Below are 16982 nucleotides of genomic sequence, written 5' to 3'. Positions count from 1 at the left end.
ACGCGCGAAACTTTACACGGCACTCCCGACACGACGCGTGAATCGCACTGTGTATCGCGATGCTACCTGTAACAAATAAAATACATACATATATTAGAATAATCTTATTATTTCGCATTATAACATACACAATATAAATATGTAAGCTAGATATATCCACGGATCGCAAAACATTCGCGCGCGCGACAACAGATTAAGTTGGGTTATGTTGGCAAGAGATTTTGCATCGAATTTTTCGCGAAATATGCGTTTCGAACAATTACGACTACATATTAACGTTGAAATTATAATATGCGATTGATAAATATTACAATACAAAGGTTAGAAATCGTTTCTAACGATTATGCTTACTAATTAATCACAGCGGGACGCAGCTCCAACTGCCTGATACTCGCGGCGTTTCGGTAATGGCCGCGGCTACAAACATCGGCAACTTCACTCTAATAACGCGCGCGCGATATAAATGACTTATAATATTAATAATTAATTAAAACTCGAAGGAGATTCGTTCGAAAAGATATAACTTTAGAAAGAAAAAATATTAATCGAGAGTAAGGTATTATAACATATTATTTACAACGTATTACTATTTTATAACTTTTACCATATTATTATTTTAAAATTTAATTAGCAAATTATAACATACACAATATAAATATAAATAAGTAAGCTAGAATATTTAATTAACAAATTTTATTAATATTTTTTGACAGAAAAATCAGCTGATTAAGAGACATTGAGAGAGAGAATGTCTCTTTCTCCGCAATAATACTTTCTCTCTTGTATTCATAGAAATGTTTTCGAGATGTCTTGTGTATTTGAAGCTTGATTATTGTAAAAAATAATTAATTTGTTATATAATTAATTTGTTGTATAATAATTAATTTGGATAATTTGTCAGTGTATCTACCGAGTAATCGCAACGTCTGATTAATGTCTTATATTACTACTGAAAAAAAATTAATTGAAGCTCTACATGACATATATGATTAAAGCGTCAGCTGATTAAAGCGTTAATTTACTAATTAATTTTTTAAATAATGTTATAAAAATAAAAATAAAATAATATGCATTAAATAATAAGTTATATAATACTTTAAACTCGATTAATATTTTTGACAGTTATCAGCTGATTTCTGTCAAAAAATATTAATCGAGAATAAGATATAACATATTATATACAACATATTATTATTTTAAAATTTAATTAGTAAATTAATGCTTTAATTAACTGATTTCTATAAAAAAATATGAATCAAGTTTAAATAAACTTTATATTATTTTTTTTTAATATTATTTATTTAATACAAAACCGAAGAATGGCGCGCGCGTAGCGCGCGCTTGTGTTGTTCTATAAGTATAAAAAATCATTATTTTTTTATTGAAATTATCGAAACGTGATTATTATATAGTTTCCGCTTGTTATCGAAATTTTTTCGAAACCTCCTGATGATTAAAACTTTAGAAATCAGAGTAATCGAAATGTGAACCGAGTTCTTCGCATTGTGATTAAGTCACAGTCCAATTCCCAGACTTTTCTTTTCTTGACTAAATTCTTCTCTCGGAGTTTACGAATTCAGAATTTTTTGCATCTTAACCCCCTGTTTGCGCAATAAGAGGAAAAAAGTCCCAAGACGAAAATTCTTTTGCTTCAAATTGATATATATTTGTAAAGAGTGCAAAAGTTGAAAATGTAAATTATTTTCTTATCTCAAAAAAGTGAAAGAGCTCCTTCAAAATCTACTAATTAAAATTACTTTTTTTTAACGTAACATCTAAATTATATTTTTACTGTATCCACTGGCGGATCCGGGGGGGGGGGGTTAACCCCCCCCCTGCAAATTAAAAAAGAACAGTTTTGTTGAATTTATTTAAAAAATATAAATAAAGAAAAACAAACATTAAAGAGCTATCGACGTCAGGATCCGCTAGTGTATATATATAAGTATAAGATACACTGTAAATTATACTCATTACACTTTCAAAGAGTTAAGTATAGATTAAGTCAGACATAGAACGAAATAATTAAATAATTTCGTTGTACGAAAATAATTAGGCAAAATTCTTTGTATCTATATAATATATATTATATAGATATAATATATATTATATATATATATATATATATATATATATATATATATATTATATAGATATAAAGAATTTCACCTAATTATTTTCGTGCAATGAAATTATCTAATCATTTCGTTCTATGTCTGACTTAATCTAAACTTAACTCCTTGAATGCGTAATGAGTATAATTTACAGTGTATCTCATACATACATATTGTATTATATAGATATAAAGAATTTCGTCTAATTATTTTCGTGCAACGAAATTCATTTTGTCTTATGTCTGACTTAATCTAAACTTAATTCCTTGAATGCGTAATGAGTATAATTTACAATGTATCTTATACATACATATTGTATATATTATATAGATATAAAGAATTTTGTCTAATTATTTTGGTGCAACGAAATTATCATCATTTCGTCCTATGTCTGACTTAATCTAAACTTAACTCCTTGAATGCGTAATGAGTATAATTTCCAGTGTATCTTATATATACATATTGTATATATTATATAGATATAAAGAATTTCGCCTAATTATTGTCGTGCAACAAAATTATCTCATCATTTCGTCCTATGTCTGACTTAATCTAAACTTAACTCCTTGAATGCGTAATGAGTATAATTTACAGTGTATCTTATACTTTTATATATATATATTTTTTTATATATATATTTTATATATATAATATATAATATATATTTTATATATATAATATATAATATATATTTTATATATATATATATATAAAAGTATAAGATACACTGTAAATTATACTCATTACGCATTCAAGGAGTTAAGTTTAAATTAAGTCAGACATAGGACGAAATGATGATAATTTCGTTGCACGAAAAGAATTAGGCGAAATTCTTTATATCTATATAATATATACAATATGTATGTATAAGATACATTGTAAGTTATACTCATTACGCATTCAAGGAGTTAAGTTTAGATTAAGTCAGACGTAGGACGAAATGATGAGATAATTTCGTTGCACGAAAAGAATTAGGCGAAATTCTTTATATATATATATAATATATACAATATGTATGTATAAGATACACTGGAAATTATACTCGTTACGCATTCAAGGAGTTAAGTTTAGATTAAGTCAGACATAGGACGAAATAATGAGATAATTTCGTTGCACAAAAAGAATTAGGCGAAATTCTTTATATCTATATAATATATACAATATGTATGTATAAGATACATTGTAAGTTATACTCATTACGCATTCAAGGAGTTAAGTTTAGATTAAGTCAGACGTAGGACGAAATGATGAGATAATTTCGTTGCATGAAAATAATTAGGCGAGAAATTCTTTATATCTATATAATATATATATATATATATACACTGGCGGATCCGGGGGGGGGGGGTTAACCCCCCCTTTGCATATTAAAAGAAACAGTTTTGCTGAATTTGTTTAAAAAATATAAATAAAGAAAAACATTGAAGAGCTATCGATGTCGTTGATCCTGGAATAAAAGCTAATCATGAAACTAAAAATATTAAATAAAATAATTTTGCAAAATCCCCCCCATTATCGAGGTCAGGATCCGCTAGTGACTGTATCTATCACAAAATATTGTACACAAAAGTTATTTAGAAAATCTAACGTGCAATTATGCGATATAATAGTGTAATTATTTATCGTTTTTCGAAACAAATTGTTTTTCGAAAAATTAATTGAAAAAAACTTTTTTTCCTGCCATGTATATTTTTACAATAGAAATTAAATAATTTTGGTCGGAAACGAATCTCGATGCAACAAATAGTTTATATTTCATTGCGAAAGAGTTGCATTTTTTGTGGTCGGAGTAAAAACATTTGTCAAAGGAATACTTCATATACTACATATATCATTGAATGATTTATCAGAGAAACAAGGAAATACGTCTCTCACATCTTGAGACGCGCTACAGGTATACGTCGAATTAAAGCGAAAAGAGATGCTCACTTCCGGGGGCGAAAGGAAATACGTTCCCTCGTGACTCGTGCGAACGGGAGATACATACAATCCCTGGTAAAATATCGGAGATACCTTTCGGGAGAGAGAAAAGATCCCGCGGCTTAGAAGAAAATCGCGCACGAATGATCTCGCCAACTCGAAAATACGCGGGCGGCATCGTCGAGAATACGCGGATTAAATCGCGAGCCGGGGTCGAATAGCCATACGCGGGAAAGCGAAATATCTACCGGGCGCGAATCTAGTCTATTAATACGTAGCGGATTAGCCGAGTTGATGTCGGATCGCGTGTATTCCGACCACGTTTTTCCGGTTATATGATCTTGGCCTGACTCTCGACCCGACTTTGTCATTACAGTGACAATGACAGATGCGGTAGCGGTGGTAGGAGGAATTGCTCAGCTACCGTGCGACGTGAAACCGCCGATGCCGGGGGACAAGCTGCATCTAGTTATTTGGTACAAGGAGGAGGCGGATACAGCACCGATATACAGGTAAATTCTCTTCCATCTTTTTCCTCCCCTTTCTCGCGCGCGCGAGAGACATTCATTCTTATGTTGATCGCGTGCAATATCGTTCTCGCTTTTCGAGCGTAAAACGGAAACCGCGAAGCCGCGCGCGCGTTTTCTCATTATTATTACAGCGGCGTTTGGCGCTGCCAAGATTATTCGTAGATTCCTGTATTTTGATATCTAACTTCGGTCGGAAAATTAGCATAAGGATTTAAGTTTTTCATTTCGAAATATTTCCGAAAATGTCAAACTTTCTCGCGCGGCATTAAATTAAACCTTTCCTTCACACGAAAGAGTGCAAAAATTTCTTTCCGTCACTTTCTGTTGTTTACAGCGAAAGTTATTAGTGTCTCGATAAATTTTTGATTAATAATTAATATAATAAACTTTATGCCATTAATTCGATTTTAATATTAAATCGATTTTATATTGTAATAAATAACACCGTGTCGACTTTTTCACAACTTTTATATCTCGCGTACGTATAACGTGTTTCAGAGACCGATTTAGATATCTAGCATAATAATTCTGTCGCAAGTATTTAACATCGCAATGCAGCGCTTATGGTATGTAGAATGATAATGTCAGGTATGATATATATGAAAGACGAATTATACGACACCGGAATTTGAGATGCATTGTAATACACGGGATAATAATTATGGAACAAAGTCGAGTATTACTTTTCATTTATCAATGCGTGATTATAAGTGTAAATGTAATCTCGCATGTGTAACACTATTCTCCCATGGCGACAAATTTATTTATTCGCGTAACAAGCAACTAGAAATGGAACTAACGAACGCGGATTATAAATTGCGCCTTTGAGACTTGCTCCCGATTTATAATACTCGATGTTCCAGAAAATTTGTAAATAGATTATGCAATTATGACCTAGAGATTAATCCATATGATAGAGTATATAATTTATATATAAAATATGTATGAAATTGTGTGTAAAATTTTGAAGACTTGATTTTGGAATAAAAGAATTTTTATATATATTGCCGTAATAATCTTGGCATAAATAATATTAGCAGAATAATTGCAATTGCTTCCGAATGAGATTTATCAATATCTTAAGACAGAGCGCTCTGATTATGCGCGGGATATACTCGAGTCAGTTGAGAAAACGAACTCTTCTCCGTTTGTTCCGCGTTAAACTTAATTCGCGCAAATGGAAATGCCTCTCAAACAGAAAGACAGGCATAATTTACATTCCACGCCGCGGAAAGTGACACATCAGAACTGCAGGAAAATCGCTCGATGTTCTAGTTAGGAGGAGAACGTTCCCTCCTCGACGTTTGTCAAATCAAAGCGAATCACATCTGTAGGAGAACCCGTTAATTGACCCCGACCCTCGACATACGCGAGCAACATACAAATGACCGTCTTGATACAATAATTATTGGTAATGATATCAAATCGCGTTTACCATCACTCTCACTAATTAGATTTACTTACATTTGCATAGTATATATATATGTGTTGTGCAAAAAAATAATGTGTTATTATGATATTGTGCAAGTTTTAGGATTCTGGAAATAACGTCTTTCGATTACAATAATCCACAATTATTTTAAAACATTTGAGAGATGTAGAAAAAATTATTTTCATGTATAAAGAGACATGTTTCAATACGATGCGATATTGGTATTCAATTTTTGCATATCACAACTCTTTGCGATGATTTATTATTCAAACTATTCGATGTTTCGTATAATTTTTGAAAAGCTGTCATCGTCAACGAAAAGGTGCCATATTTTTAGTTAAAAAAGTATCATTTTCATGCCATTTATATTAGTCAGTTTTTTTTCTCATGACACATGATTTTTGATTTTAACATTTTCTCTTCCTATCAAAAACGCTTTTTTGACATGTCTGTTGTTGCAAAAGACACACAACGATATACGATCTATCGCACAATCATTTTTATTAAATAATAAAATAATAATAAAAGAAAATAACGGATGTAAATAATAAAGTATAACAATAATGCGACGGAAGTGGACATCCTATAAATGTTTAATCTGTTTCTCTTACTGCTACCGTGTCCAATCTTCTGAAAACTACCGGCACATTACAAGAGATTGTTTTCGTTGAAATGAAAAAACTTTTCTGTTAAAAGCGCTGTCTTACGTCTTACAATTCGCTCAAGGGCTTCTCTTCGATGGCTCGATATTAGTTTGCCGTTTTTACGTACGCTAAACTCTCGGAGAATTAATTAATTCGCCGCGGCTGCAATTTCGACTGCGCGATTCCAATTTGAGAATTCAAGTGCCATCCGCGTATAGTCTTCGTAAACGAAGCACGATTATCCCGGAAAATTTGAATCCTGCGTCGAATCCTCGCATCTATGTTTTTTTTCGAGCCGACTTAATCGTGCGATTAGCTTATGCAGAAATTTTAAAGAGGGAGAGAGAGAGAGAGAGAGAGACATAGCTTGCATAAGTACACAGACACAGGGAAATGCGTGTTTTGTAATGAAAATGCACCATGTCCGATGCAATTAATTCGCATATCGCGCGTTTCGGAATCTCGTAATCTCGTTCAGAGTTTCTCGTCTCGGTAGGTACTGCCAATTTTGCCGGATTGTTGGCCTATTATGTTGTATATTTGCCGGCGAGATTTATATATGCATCGCGTTTGAAGTTTCGCGAACGCGCGCGGATGTTTTTGCGAGGATGTATAAACGCGCGCGCGCGTTACTTTATACTCCGGTTATTGACTATAAATGGCAGAGTAATGCATTAAGCATACACTCTATATAGCGCAGCCGAAATTATCCCGTTGCGTGCAGCAAGCCGACGAGCGCTGATCTTGATAATGTATTCGTTGCTTGGCAACCGACGCGCGCAATCGATGCGTAAAATCTACGCGCAAGAGGATTATAATAATATACACATGCGAAAAAGGAGGAACGCGAAATTACGCAATTCGATTAAAATCGCTGCGAAATAATAATAATAATAATAATAATAAACTCGCGAGAAATACGCGGAATAGATGAATGAAATTCCAGCTCCGAACGCGCAGACTCCCGGTCGGATAATGTTGTCGAAACAATGAGAAAAGAAAGAGTTAATCTCGCGTCCGACACAACACTATACCACTTTCGGATCGTGGCTGCTTTTCGGGAGGGATCGCGTGGAGAAGAACGGGGATTAAAGTATCCACGCATCCCCCAGTGGCTTTCCGCCTTCCAAGTTGCGCCCGATTCTCTTATTTCGAAGAGTTGATATCGCGGTTTTATGCATAGAAACGAGGCGAATCCAGGAATGCCATCTCTTTTCCTGCGAGAAGGGTGAAGGAGAGAGGGATGGATCAGCGGCAACCCAACTCCGTGACACACTTAGCGTGTATGTCTATCTCCCTTTTCTCCTCACCCCACCTCACCCCTTCCGTTCGCTGTCGCGGAGTGTTTCCCTCTAGAGTGGTCCATATAGCGAATTGGCTGCTGCCCTTTATTTCTCGCTGCCTTTCCTCCTCTCTTCTCCTCTTCCCTTTTCTCCCAGCCTTGACTCTGATATATGAATTGTGACGGGGGCTTAAAGGTATTCCGGAGCAAAATTATGGATACGATATTATTTCTTTTGGCGCACACATAACACGCCATATCGCGCGCGTCTATCGTATTACCCCGCTGGCGATCCTCCCTTCTCTCTTTCTCTCTTCATCTTTATCTTACTCTTTTTCGCAGTTTTATTAAGTTGAAAGTCTTTCGACCCGTGACGAAGTGCCCCGTCGCGCCACGGCGGCTTTGTTTTTTTTTCAAACGCCCGTCCTCTCCGCGATTCTCGAGCAAATTGATCGATCTTCGTTCTTGCGAACGAGTTGTTATACGGATGCAGGAAGGAAACAAGCGTAACGACTATTATGTCTTTAAAATTATTTCTTTATATAGGTACGTAATATGATGGATTGAATTAATTTCGAAAGTTTGATCGAATCTCGTTTCTTTCGACGATTTTTTCATTCGTAGATTAACGACTTAAAGATTTTAATTAAACGGATCGATCTAATTTAGCTAAAACAATGATTGGTGTAAAACGTTTCATCAGAGTGAAAGGAAATTGAGCGTAAATCGGTCAAAAAAAATTCTCAAATGAGAGAGAAAAAAGATCCGCGGCAGTTTTAATTGTAAGACGTTCTTCTGTATATATAGATGTAGAGCGATCGTAAAAAGTCACATTTCGTGACGTAATTCCATTCCCGAAGTGATTGCGGCCGACTTTCTCTCTTTGCGAATAATTAAAGGAGATTATCGATAACAGTTCGTAGGCAACGTCAAAGTGACGTTGCAACGTTGACAAAGGAAATGCAAAAGCATGACGTGTGCATACGTGATAAGCATTCCTCATCTGTTTGCAGCGCAGTAATCCTTTGTATGGACTTGCATGTGCCCAACATGCGATTATTCCATTCGTCCTCCACTCACGTCTGATGAAACGTCCACGTGAGAGATAAACGCATTCGTAAACCATATCCACAATGTGGAATTATAATGTTAATAAACTATGACTTTGTAACTTATATAAATTAGATTCTTAATTAAAATATAGTCGACACATTTTCCGCCTTGTTTAACCAAAATTGTGTATAAACGACGCCGCAAATGCAAAGAGACGGAATGCTTCAAATATGCAAGAAGATGCAAATAATCTGCGCTTTGCACGAGTCTCTGTCGTATTTTGTTTCCTCTCCGTCTTAATTTTACTCGTATCGCAAACTGTTCCCGAAAATTCGCTAAAGTGGCGATAATTTCAGAAATATCGCGTGCGCGATAATCGCGGAATTAACGCGACTCGAGAGATGTGTCGAAGATAGCAAAACGATAACTGCGCACACTTCGTTATCGAGTATACGAGCCGTACACGATGTCATTTTATCGCGACACCCCGGTGTACCTTTTCATTAACGTAATTCGCCGCTCGATCGTTTAGCCGGGGGGTGAGGGGGGAGAGGGGGAGAGGGGAGGTGCTGCGGAAGCGCTGCAGAAAGTCGAAGATGCAGAAAATGGTCCAGATGAACGAGAGCGTGCTTTCGCACGCTCGGTTGACGATGTAACTCACCTTGGCGAACCGGGGCGGGTCATATAAAAGTATACCGGAACGTCCTCCGGGGACCGGTTTCAGAAAACTGCTCCGTATACATATACATATATCGCGTACACTCTTCTCTTCTCTCCCTCCCTTCGTCCCCTGGGACGCATTCGCGTCTGAGCAGGTGCAGCATTCGTCACACCTGCTATTTTACATCCAGCGAAATCAATTGCGATTGTCGATTCAATCTGGCGCTGTGTGTAACTATTGTTTTGCCGTGTCGTGATTCTTCCTTTTTTCCCCGAATGGAAAGAGGACACTTGTCTCGAATATCGCCTCGTCTTTTCGGAGCAAACGTGCGATTAAAGAGATCTTGAAAGTTTTAATAAAAATCTCTCGAGAGGAAATTATTTTTGTACAACAATCTTCTCTGACACACAATTTGTCAAATTCACGATAAAATCTACAAAGAATTCAACGATCTTTCACCTTTCAATAAATTTTACAATAAAATATTTATTATATCGCACGCAATGTTTAATATTATTAATGCAGAGAATATGGATAATTTTATTGTATTAATTTTTTGATTTGTACAAAAATGTTTTGTATTAATTCGTTTTTTTAACTTTTTAAATATAAATCTTTATTATTATTTTTTTTTGCCGGGAGATTAGTTATGCAAAGTTCTCGTGTATATTTGCAGAATAAACGTCGCGATTGTTCAAAATTTCAAGGAAAATATGACTGCCGATATGCAGACAATGTCTCGACCCCGGCACGTTTAAAAGTTTTGTGATAACGGCATATAACTGACGCCATAGTACAGTAACGTTGACAGAGTCACAGAAACTGCAGCGAGACACTACCAAGGACTGAATCGCGCATTAGAAGCGTACACGTTTAAGGAGATAAGGAAATTATAGCGGTTAATTATTACCACGAGTACACGTTCGCTCTGGATCTTCTTGCGTGGCGAATATAATTCAGGAGAATTAGAGGGAATAAATTAGCAACAATTGCCTTAATTGTTCTAAATAATCGTTTCAATTGTTTTTAGGCTCTTCGAGTGTTGTGTTTTCGCCAAGTGTAATTTTTATGATAACTTTGACGAATCTTGAAATCGGCGCTTTTAAAAAAGAAATATTGAAGATTATCATATGCTTTTGCGTAATAATCTTTGAAATGTTTAAAATATATATTAAATATCTCAAATTAAAATGCTTAAAATGCTTAAAAAGTAGTAAATTAAACTACTATTAAACACTTAAAGATTTTAAGTGGACATAAAATTTTCCTGTTGAATTGCGCTTTAAAACTTTAATTCGCTCTTTAAGCTCTTAATTTCTAATCATAACTCTAGAATCTGTCGCGAAAAGATGAAGCGCAAGGACATCCTGTACAAAAGAAACTTTCACACATAATGTATACGCAGGGCAATAATATGTAAACGTTATTCGAAGAGAAATTACATCCTTAATGTTAAATATCCCCGATCTGAGCTTCGTCGAAAATTTCACTGAAGCACAATAATGAGTTCGAGGAAAAGTTGCTGAGGAATTTCATTACGGCCCCGATCCGTCGCAAATTTCTTCGGAAAATTTCTTTGTAGCAACGACGCCGCATAAATTCAGTTAGCTTCGGTTCTGTTCGCCGATAGAAATTCTGCGAGGGCAGCGCGCCGGCGTAAAAGGGCCGATATTAGAGGGCAAAGTGCTACGAGAATCCTGCGTGACTCTGTACTTTTCTTCGGTCGGAGCATTTTTCTCGATTGACCGTCTCGTGAGAGTTTAATAGGGGCAATATAAAAGTTTCCCTCTGTACGCGCGTCCGTCTATCCAAGAAACGCGCATTAGCGAGTATTGAAGGAAGTAGCGAGAGAGAGAGAGAGAGAGAGAGAGAGAGAGAGAGAGAGAGAGAGAGAGAGAGAGAGAGAGAAAGAGGAGAGCTTTTCTTATTTATGGCTTTTTATAGCCAAACTTTCGTTCGCGCTCCTTGACGAGAAGCTTTAAATTACGGGATACTCTTATCCGCTATAATTACGATTATTCATAATTTGGCATTTCTCCCATACAATTTGAAAACATTAAAACAGACTATATGTGTACTATTGTGACACAAAACAAAGTAACTATTTTTATTTAGAAAATAAATGTATACAAATATAATTTGAAACAAGTAAAAACTTTTGGGGTAAAATTTAAATTGATCCCTATTGCAGTATTGACTTGAGGGGGAGGAACAGCTTGGATAATGGGGATCACTGGCAGGATCAGAACCTGGAAAAACGTGCCTTCTTCAAGCACACCGAAACACCCGCGAAGCTCACCTTGGAAAAGGTTCGCGAGAGCGACGCGGCTGTTTACAGATGCAGAGTTGATTTCAAGCAGTCGCCGACACGCAACAGCAAAGTCAATCTAACAGTCATCAGTAAGTCTCTAAACGATATTCCGCATTGAACCGAATGCAAGATGCGCCCGACAATGAAAAGAGCGAAGCACGTTTCTTTATCATTTTTTCATCAGATATCTGATCTGATGATTTTTGGGGAATAAATTCGCGCATGACGAATAATTTAAAAATATTTAGAAAATAATCCTAATGTACGCATTATTTCTGTTTAAATAATTTACCATATTCTTTGCATATCTGACAGTTTGAATTTTTAAAACTCTAATAATTGTTAAATAACGCAAAATCACGAAAAATAAATTATTTTTAAATTATTTATAATAATTCTCTCTAAAATATCCTCTGTTATTTATATAACTTTGAATTCTCAAATTTGTAAAATTTTAAGCTTTTAACTTTTAAATTTAAAATTTTAACTTTTAACGAAATTTTTTTCGGATCTATTTTATTCGACGAATAACCATTTGCCGAAAATTCCCAAGAATTGAGTTTTGGAACGTGGGAATTGTACGATACACCGGGTTGATAAATTCGATATTTGCGCTTTTTCATGCCGCTTTCTAATATAATCGACGCCGTTATCATTGAATCGTACCTATCGGTTCGACTATTCGGCTGTTTCGACCACCTCGCGCGGTCGAAACTGTGCACCAACTGCATTTAATATATATATATTTTTTTTTGCATGGCGTAACGTTATCCTTAATGGAAGAACGGCTACGTGACCGTGGCCGATAATACCGGGGCGGATAGACACCGTGCACCACCATACCGGTGCATTAAAATTTATTTTTTCTCTCAGGAATAACATCCGCCTCTTAATGATAAAGGCGGCAAGTGACGGCGCCGGCTGATACATCACCGTGCAAATTGATTCGACTCGCTCCTCGCACCGGCATTTGCACGCGGATATTAGCATCATTAACGATATCACGAATTTTTTCCCCGCGCGCGATTAACGCTGGATAATAACGTAGTTCCGCCAGAATCTAATCTTCGGGAAATTTAGAAAAAGTAAATACATTTTATATCTTATAAAAAAAAAATATTCCCCGCTTCCTCCCTGTTAATCCTAACGGGAAAATAAATAATAGTAATCACATTCGCATATCTCTGTTTTATCGTTTGTTTTTTATATATAAAATTCTGTTATATTATAAAAAAAGAGGGAAGTTTATCGCAAAAAAATAAGGATAAAACGTTTTATCTAAATTCTCCTCTGTATAGAATAAATATACATGGCACACTATTACAAAGATCAGATCGGAGCAAAATTGATAACAATAATTACCGCCATTCTCCCGACTTCATTAACAGTTAGCGTGCTAACAACAGTATCTATACGCCATCAGTTTACTTGCTATTTTTTCGGCCTATCTGTTAGTTACAATTTTTCACGTTCTCTTTATTTAATTTCCTTATATCTATTCCGTCACGTTGAATCAATGAATTCGTTGCAAATAAATTTTGTATGCTTATCGCGTTGCTAATCTTGTTATTCAATTCATTAAACCAGGATTTATTAACATTATTGCATAGTAGTCGCGCTGCGTTTTGTCTTCTTAGACGACGCACGTATTATTGATACATTATTGCGCAAATTGATTCACTCCCCGGCCTCTCCGCCTCCCTTGTTCGCGAATGTCTCCGACATTCCGAATAAAGGGAAGAGAATGCGGAGAGAGGTTCTTATTGCGAAAATTATTACAGTACCGCCGGAGCAGCTTAGCATATTGGACGAAGATGGAAGGACTCATATTCCCCATTACATCCTCGGCCCGTACGGCGAAGGAGCGTCTCTCAATCTCACGTGCGTCGCCGCCGGTGGTAAGTGCATGACGCGCCGGTGCACTTTCGGCATTCGCCTCCCATAACGCCTCGTCTCGTTGTTGCCTCGACTCGCAGCAGCACTTCGGGTCGCGCGTTTCACGCGAAACAAATGTGCGGCTCGATTTCTTTGACATTTCAGCCAAACGCATTATTCCGCAGTGTCGCGTTTTGAATTTCGAACAACGAGGACGACGCCTCTTTCCGTGCGCACGGAGGCAACGTGTACGCGTAATAAAATCGAGACCGCTAGTTTAAAGCAAGGATATATATAATATATATTCTTTAATGATGCGGAAAATTTCATTATTTTTGATCGTTAATAGCGTAATTGAGTTTCATGCGCGCGAGGGTATACTAATAGAATTTTACAAAGTTAACTTAAGATATAACGCAATTTACAACACTTATACACTGCATCCTAAATATTTGTTAGTGAAATTTTTATTACTCCAGAATTAAGAGAGTAATATTTTTTTACATTTCATTTTCATTATATTCTTTAAAGAATATTTTCTTTCTACTTTTTGATATTTTAGTTTTATTTGTTAACAAAACTTCTTCAGAAAGTAAACTTTTTAAACTTTGTTATTTTCTCTTAGAATACAATCTGTAGAATACAAAGATTTACTACTTACATTCATTGAATTTTTTATCATCAAAAGTCAAACTTTTTATAATAAATTAAAAATCACAAAAATTTTAAAAATGTGAGCGAATTTTTTGCAATAATTTTAAAGTAAAAGAAATGTGTAAAGTAGCACGTAACAATATTTCTTATTGAAATTTGAAATAATTTCTTATAGAATCATAATCAAATTCTTCGATAATTGATTTTTAAGAGAAAGTATTAAATGTACATTAACCATTTCGTTCACCGATATTTTTTTAAAGTTGTAAATTACGTTTTCTCTCTTAGAAAGACTTTAGCACGATTCTATTATAAAGATTTCAATTTTATATCTAATCGACTGCTCGGGGGGCGTTATAAGTCAAAATGCGATTACACGCCGAATACACGTTCGCCGTTAGTGCAACGATAAAGAACCGATGCATATTCGTCGAATCCTGCAGATCCTTTATGTTTCTTTAGGGCGACCGCAACCACGAGTGACATGGTGGCAAGGGACTTCTCTACTCGATAACAGCTACGAGACCATGGATGCTAAAAGGGTCCGCAACGTGCTGCAATTGGAAAAGTTGGGCCGCGAGCATCTGCGCACGTATCTGACTTGCCAAGCCACGAACAACAACGTGTTGGCACCGATATCAAGTTCGGTGACACTCGATATGAATTGTAAGTACCGATTTACTGATGAGTTACGGATTAATTTCAAGTGAAACAGCGTACACACAATCCCTCAATCCCTTTATTATGGTCACCTTATAGTGATATTCAATAAATGATTTTTTGTTTATATTTATTAAATGTTGAGAATATTTATAAAATAATTAAATCTCCATTTTTGCAATTTCTTTGGATGGAAGATTCTTTCTTCTTTACATTTCAAAAAATAATTGTGCTGTTTTAATTGATAAATTTTTTTAAATAATTTTAAAAAATATCAGCAAGAATTAATTCGTTAAATCGTTAATTTTGATTGGAAATTGTTTTAAATAGCAGTAAAAAAATTGATACGCTTAAGTAATTAAGAATGTAAAATTAATACCATTGACGACTTTGTCAGAAAAGTATAAATTTTTATATAATTTTATATAATTTTTATAATATTACACGTCTTTATAAGTACAATACTAGCATAGGCATATTAGCGCCAATTGCATGGCTGTATAATATGTCACTGTTGCCATTTTTCAGAAATATTATAAATTCACATTATGTGTTGCCAATAAAAGCATTGTTACGTGTAATCCAAAAATACATTTTTAATTACATGAACGTACCATAATATTGACATAATTTATAAAAATGGAAAAATAAAAAGGCGGCCATAATAAATTATAACGAGGTACTGTATAGTTGAATAAATTTTATAAAACGATTATTTGAAGATAATCTTTTGATAAAAAATTTTACGTGAAAAGATTATAAATGACAGCACAACGTTATTATTTCTAATTAAAAATTGAATAAATGTAAATCATAATAATGTGATATTATTACTTATTACTGCATTATTATCTGCATTATTACTACCTATAAATATTATGGAAAATATGGTATTAAATATACACATATGTAATTAAATTAGCTACGTCATAAATTGGGATTGTGAAAAATTTGCACCTTTCTTAATTATAGGCAATTTTATCCAATTTCCATGTTAAATTGAGACTTAAGGATCGTCGCGCATCGATTCGGCGCGAATTGAGTTTCAACCGGGTAAATTTCTATTAGCTTCACACGACTGTACGCGGATCTCTCGATGGGCGTTTAAATCTGAGTGTGACACACACACACACACACACATATATACTCTTTTACAGTGAAACCGCTCTGGGTCCGGATTCAAGGAGAGAACCGTCCACTTAGCGCCGGCAAGACCTATGAGATAGGTTGCGAGGTTGTCGGAGCCAGACCGGGCCCGAAGATCACGTGGTCCAAAGGGAACACGATACTGCGAGGTGCACGGGAAACGGTACGATTTAAAATAGATTGTCGACGATTTAATGCACTCACGTAAATCACACGAGACAAATTCATCCGGAGAACTCTCTCCGAATGTCTCTGCGATTATTTCCCGACTCATTCTCCGAGAGTCTTCAAAAGTAAAGATTGACGTAATTAAATTAATACCAACGGGAGAAGTTTCGAGGAAACAATTATTCTCACGAGTATCGCGATATTGCAGTATGCGTCTCTGTCATAAATGGGAGAAAGTAAAAGGAATCTATATTGTCATTCGAGAATGACATTTTTTTATTAGGGTTAATATATTTATCTGATTAGGAATATTTTTTTTTTTTTTATAATAGACATAAGAATTTAATGTTTCATCCGAGATGTTGAAAAGTTGTAAAAGTTTTGATATTGTTTGGTATAAATTTAACGATGTCGGCATAATCATCGCCATCTAATTCAATCCGTCACAGACGGCGAATTCGACGGATCCCGCGGGATGTGTATGCATATCGTGATTATTAAATTGTTCGGCAAACTATTTTAAATTCATGAA

At 35.1% G+C, this 16982-nt stretch overlaps 1 protein-coding gene across 8 annotated transcripts in view; it reads left to right on the top strand.

Annotated features, from left to right (window-relative positions):
• LOC145935854 (protein turtle homolog B) overlaps positions 1–16982 on the top strand; it is a 245720-nt gene that overhangs the window by 191745 nt on the left and 36993 nt on the right. For all 8 annotated transcript variants that reach the window (XM_083037526.1, XM_083037523.1, XM_083037527.1 and 5 more), the window contains 5 exons: positions 4411–4546; positions 11828–12036; positions 13729–13845; positions 14939–15142; positions 16294–16445. In XM_083037526.1, the coding sequence (XP_082893652.1) occupies positions 4411–4546; positions 11828–12036; positions 13729–13845; positions 14939–15142; positions 16294–16445 (818 nt within the window). The remainder of the gene's footprint in view (positions 1–4410; positions 4547–11827; positions 12037–13728; positions 13846–14938; positions 15143–16293; positions 16446–16982) is intronic.

The sequence above is a fragment of the Prenolepis imparis genome, unplaced genomic scaffold, assembly GCF_030444845.1.
Source record: "Prenolepis imparis isolate NDT839.2.m4 unplaced genomic scaffold, iyPreImpa1.0 SCAF_5, whole genome shotgun sequence".
Lineage (NCBI taxonomy): Eukaryota > Metazoa > Arthropoda > Insecta > Hymenoptera > Formicidae > Prenolepis > Prenolepis imparis.
Note: the sequence above shows the minus strand (reverse complement) of the source record. Positions and strands in the feature narration are given on the sequence as shown.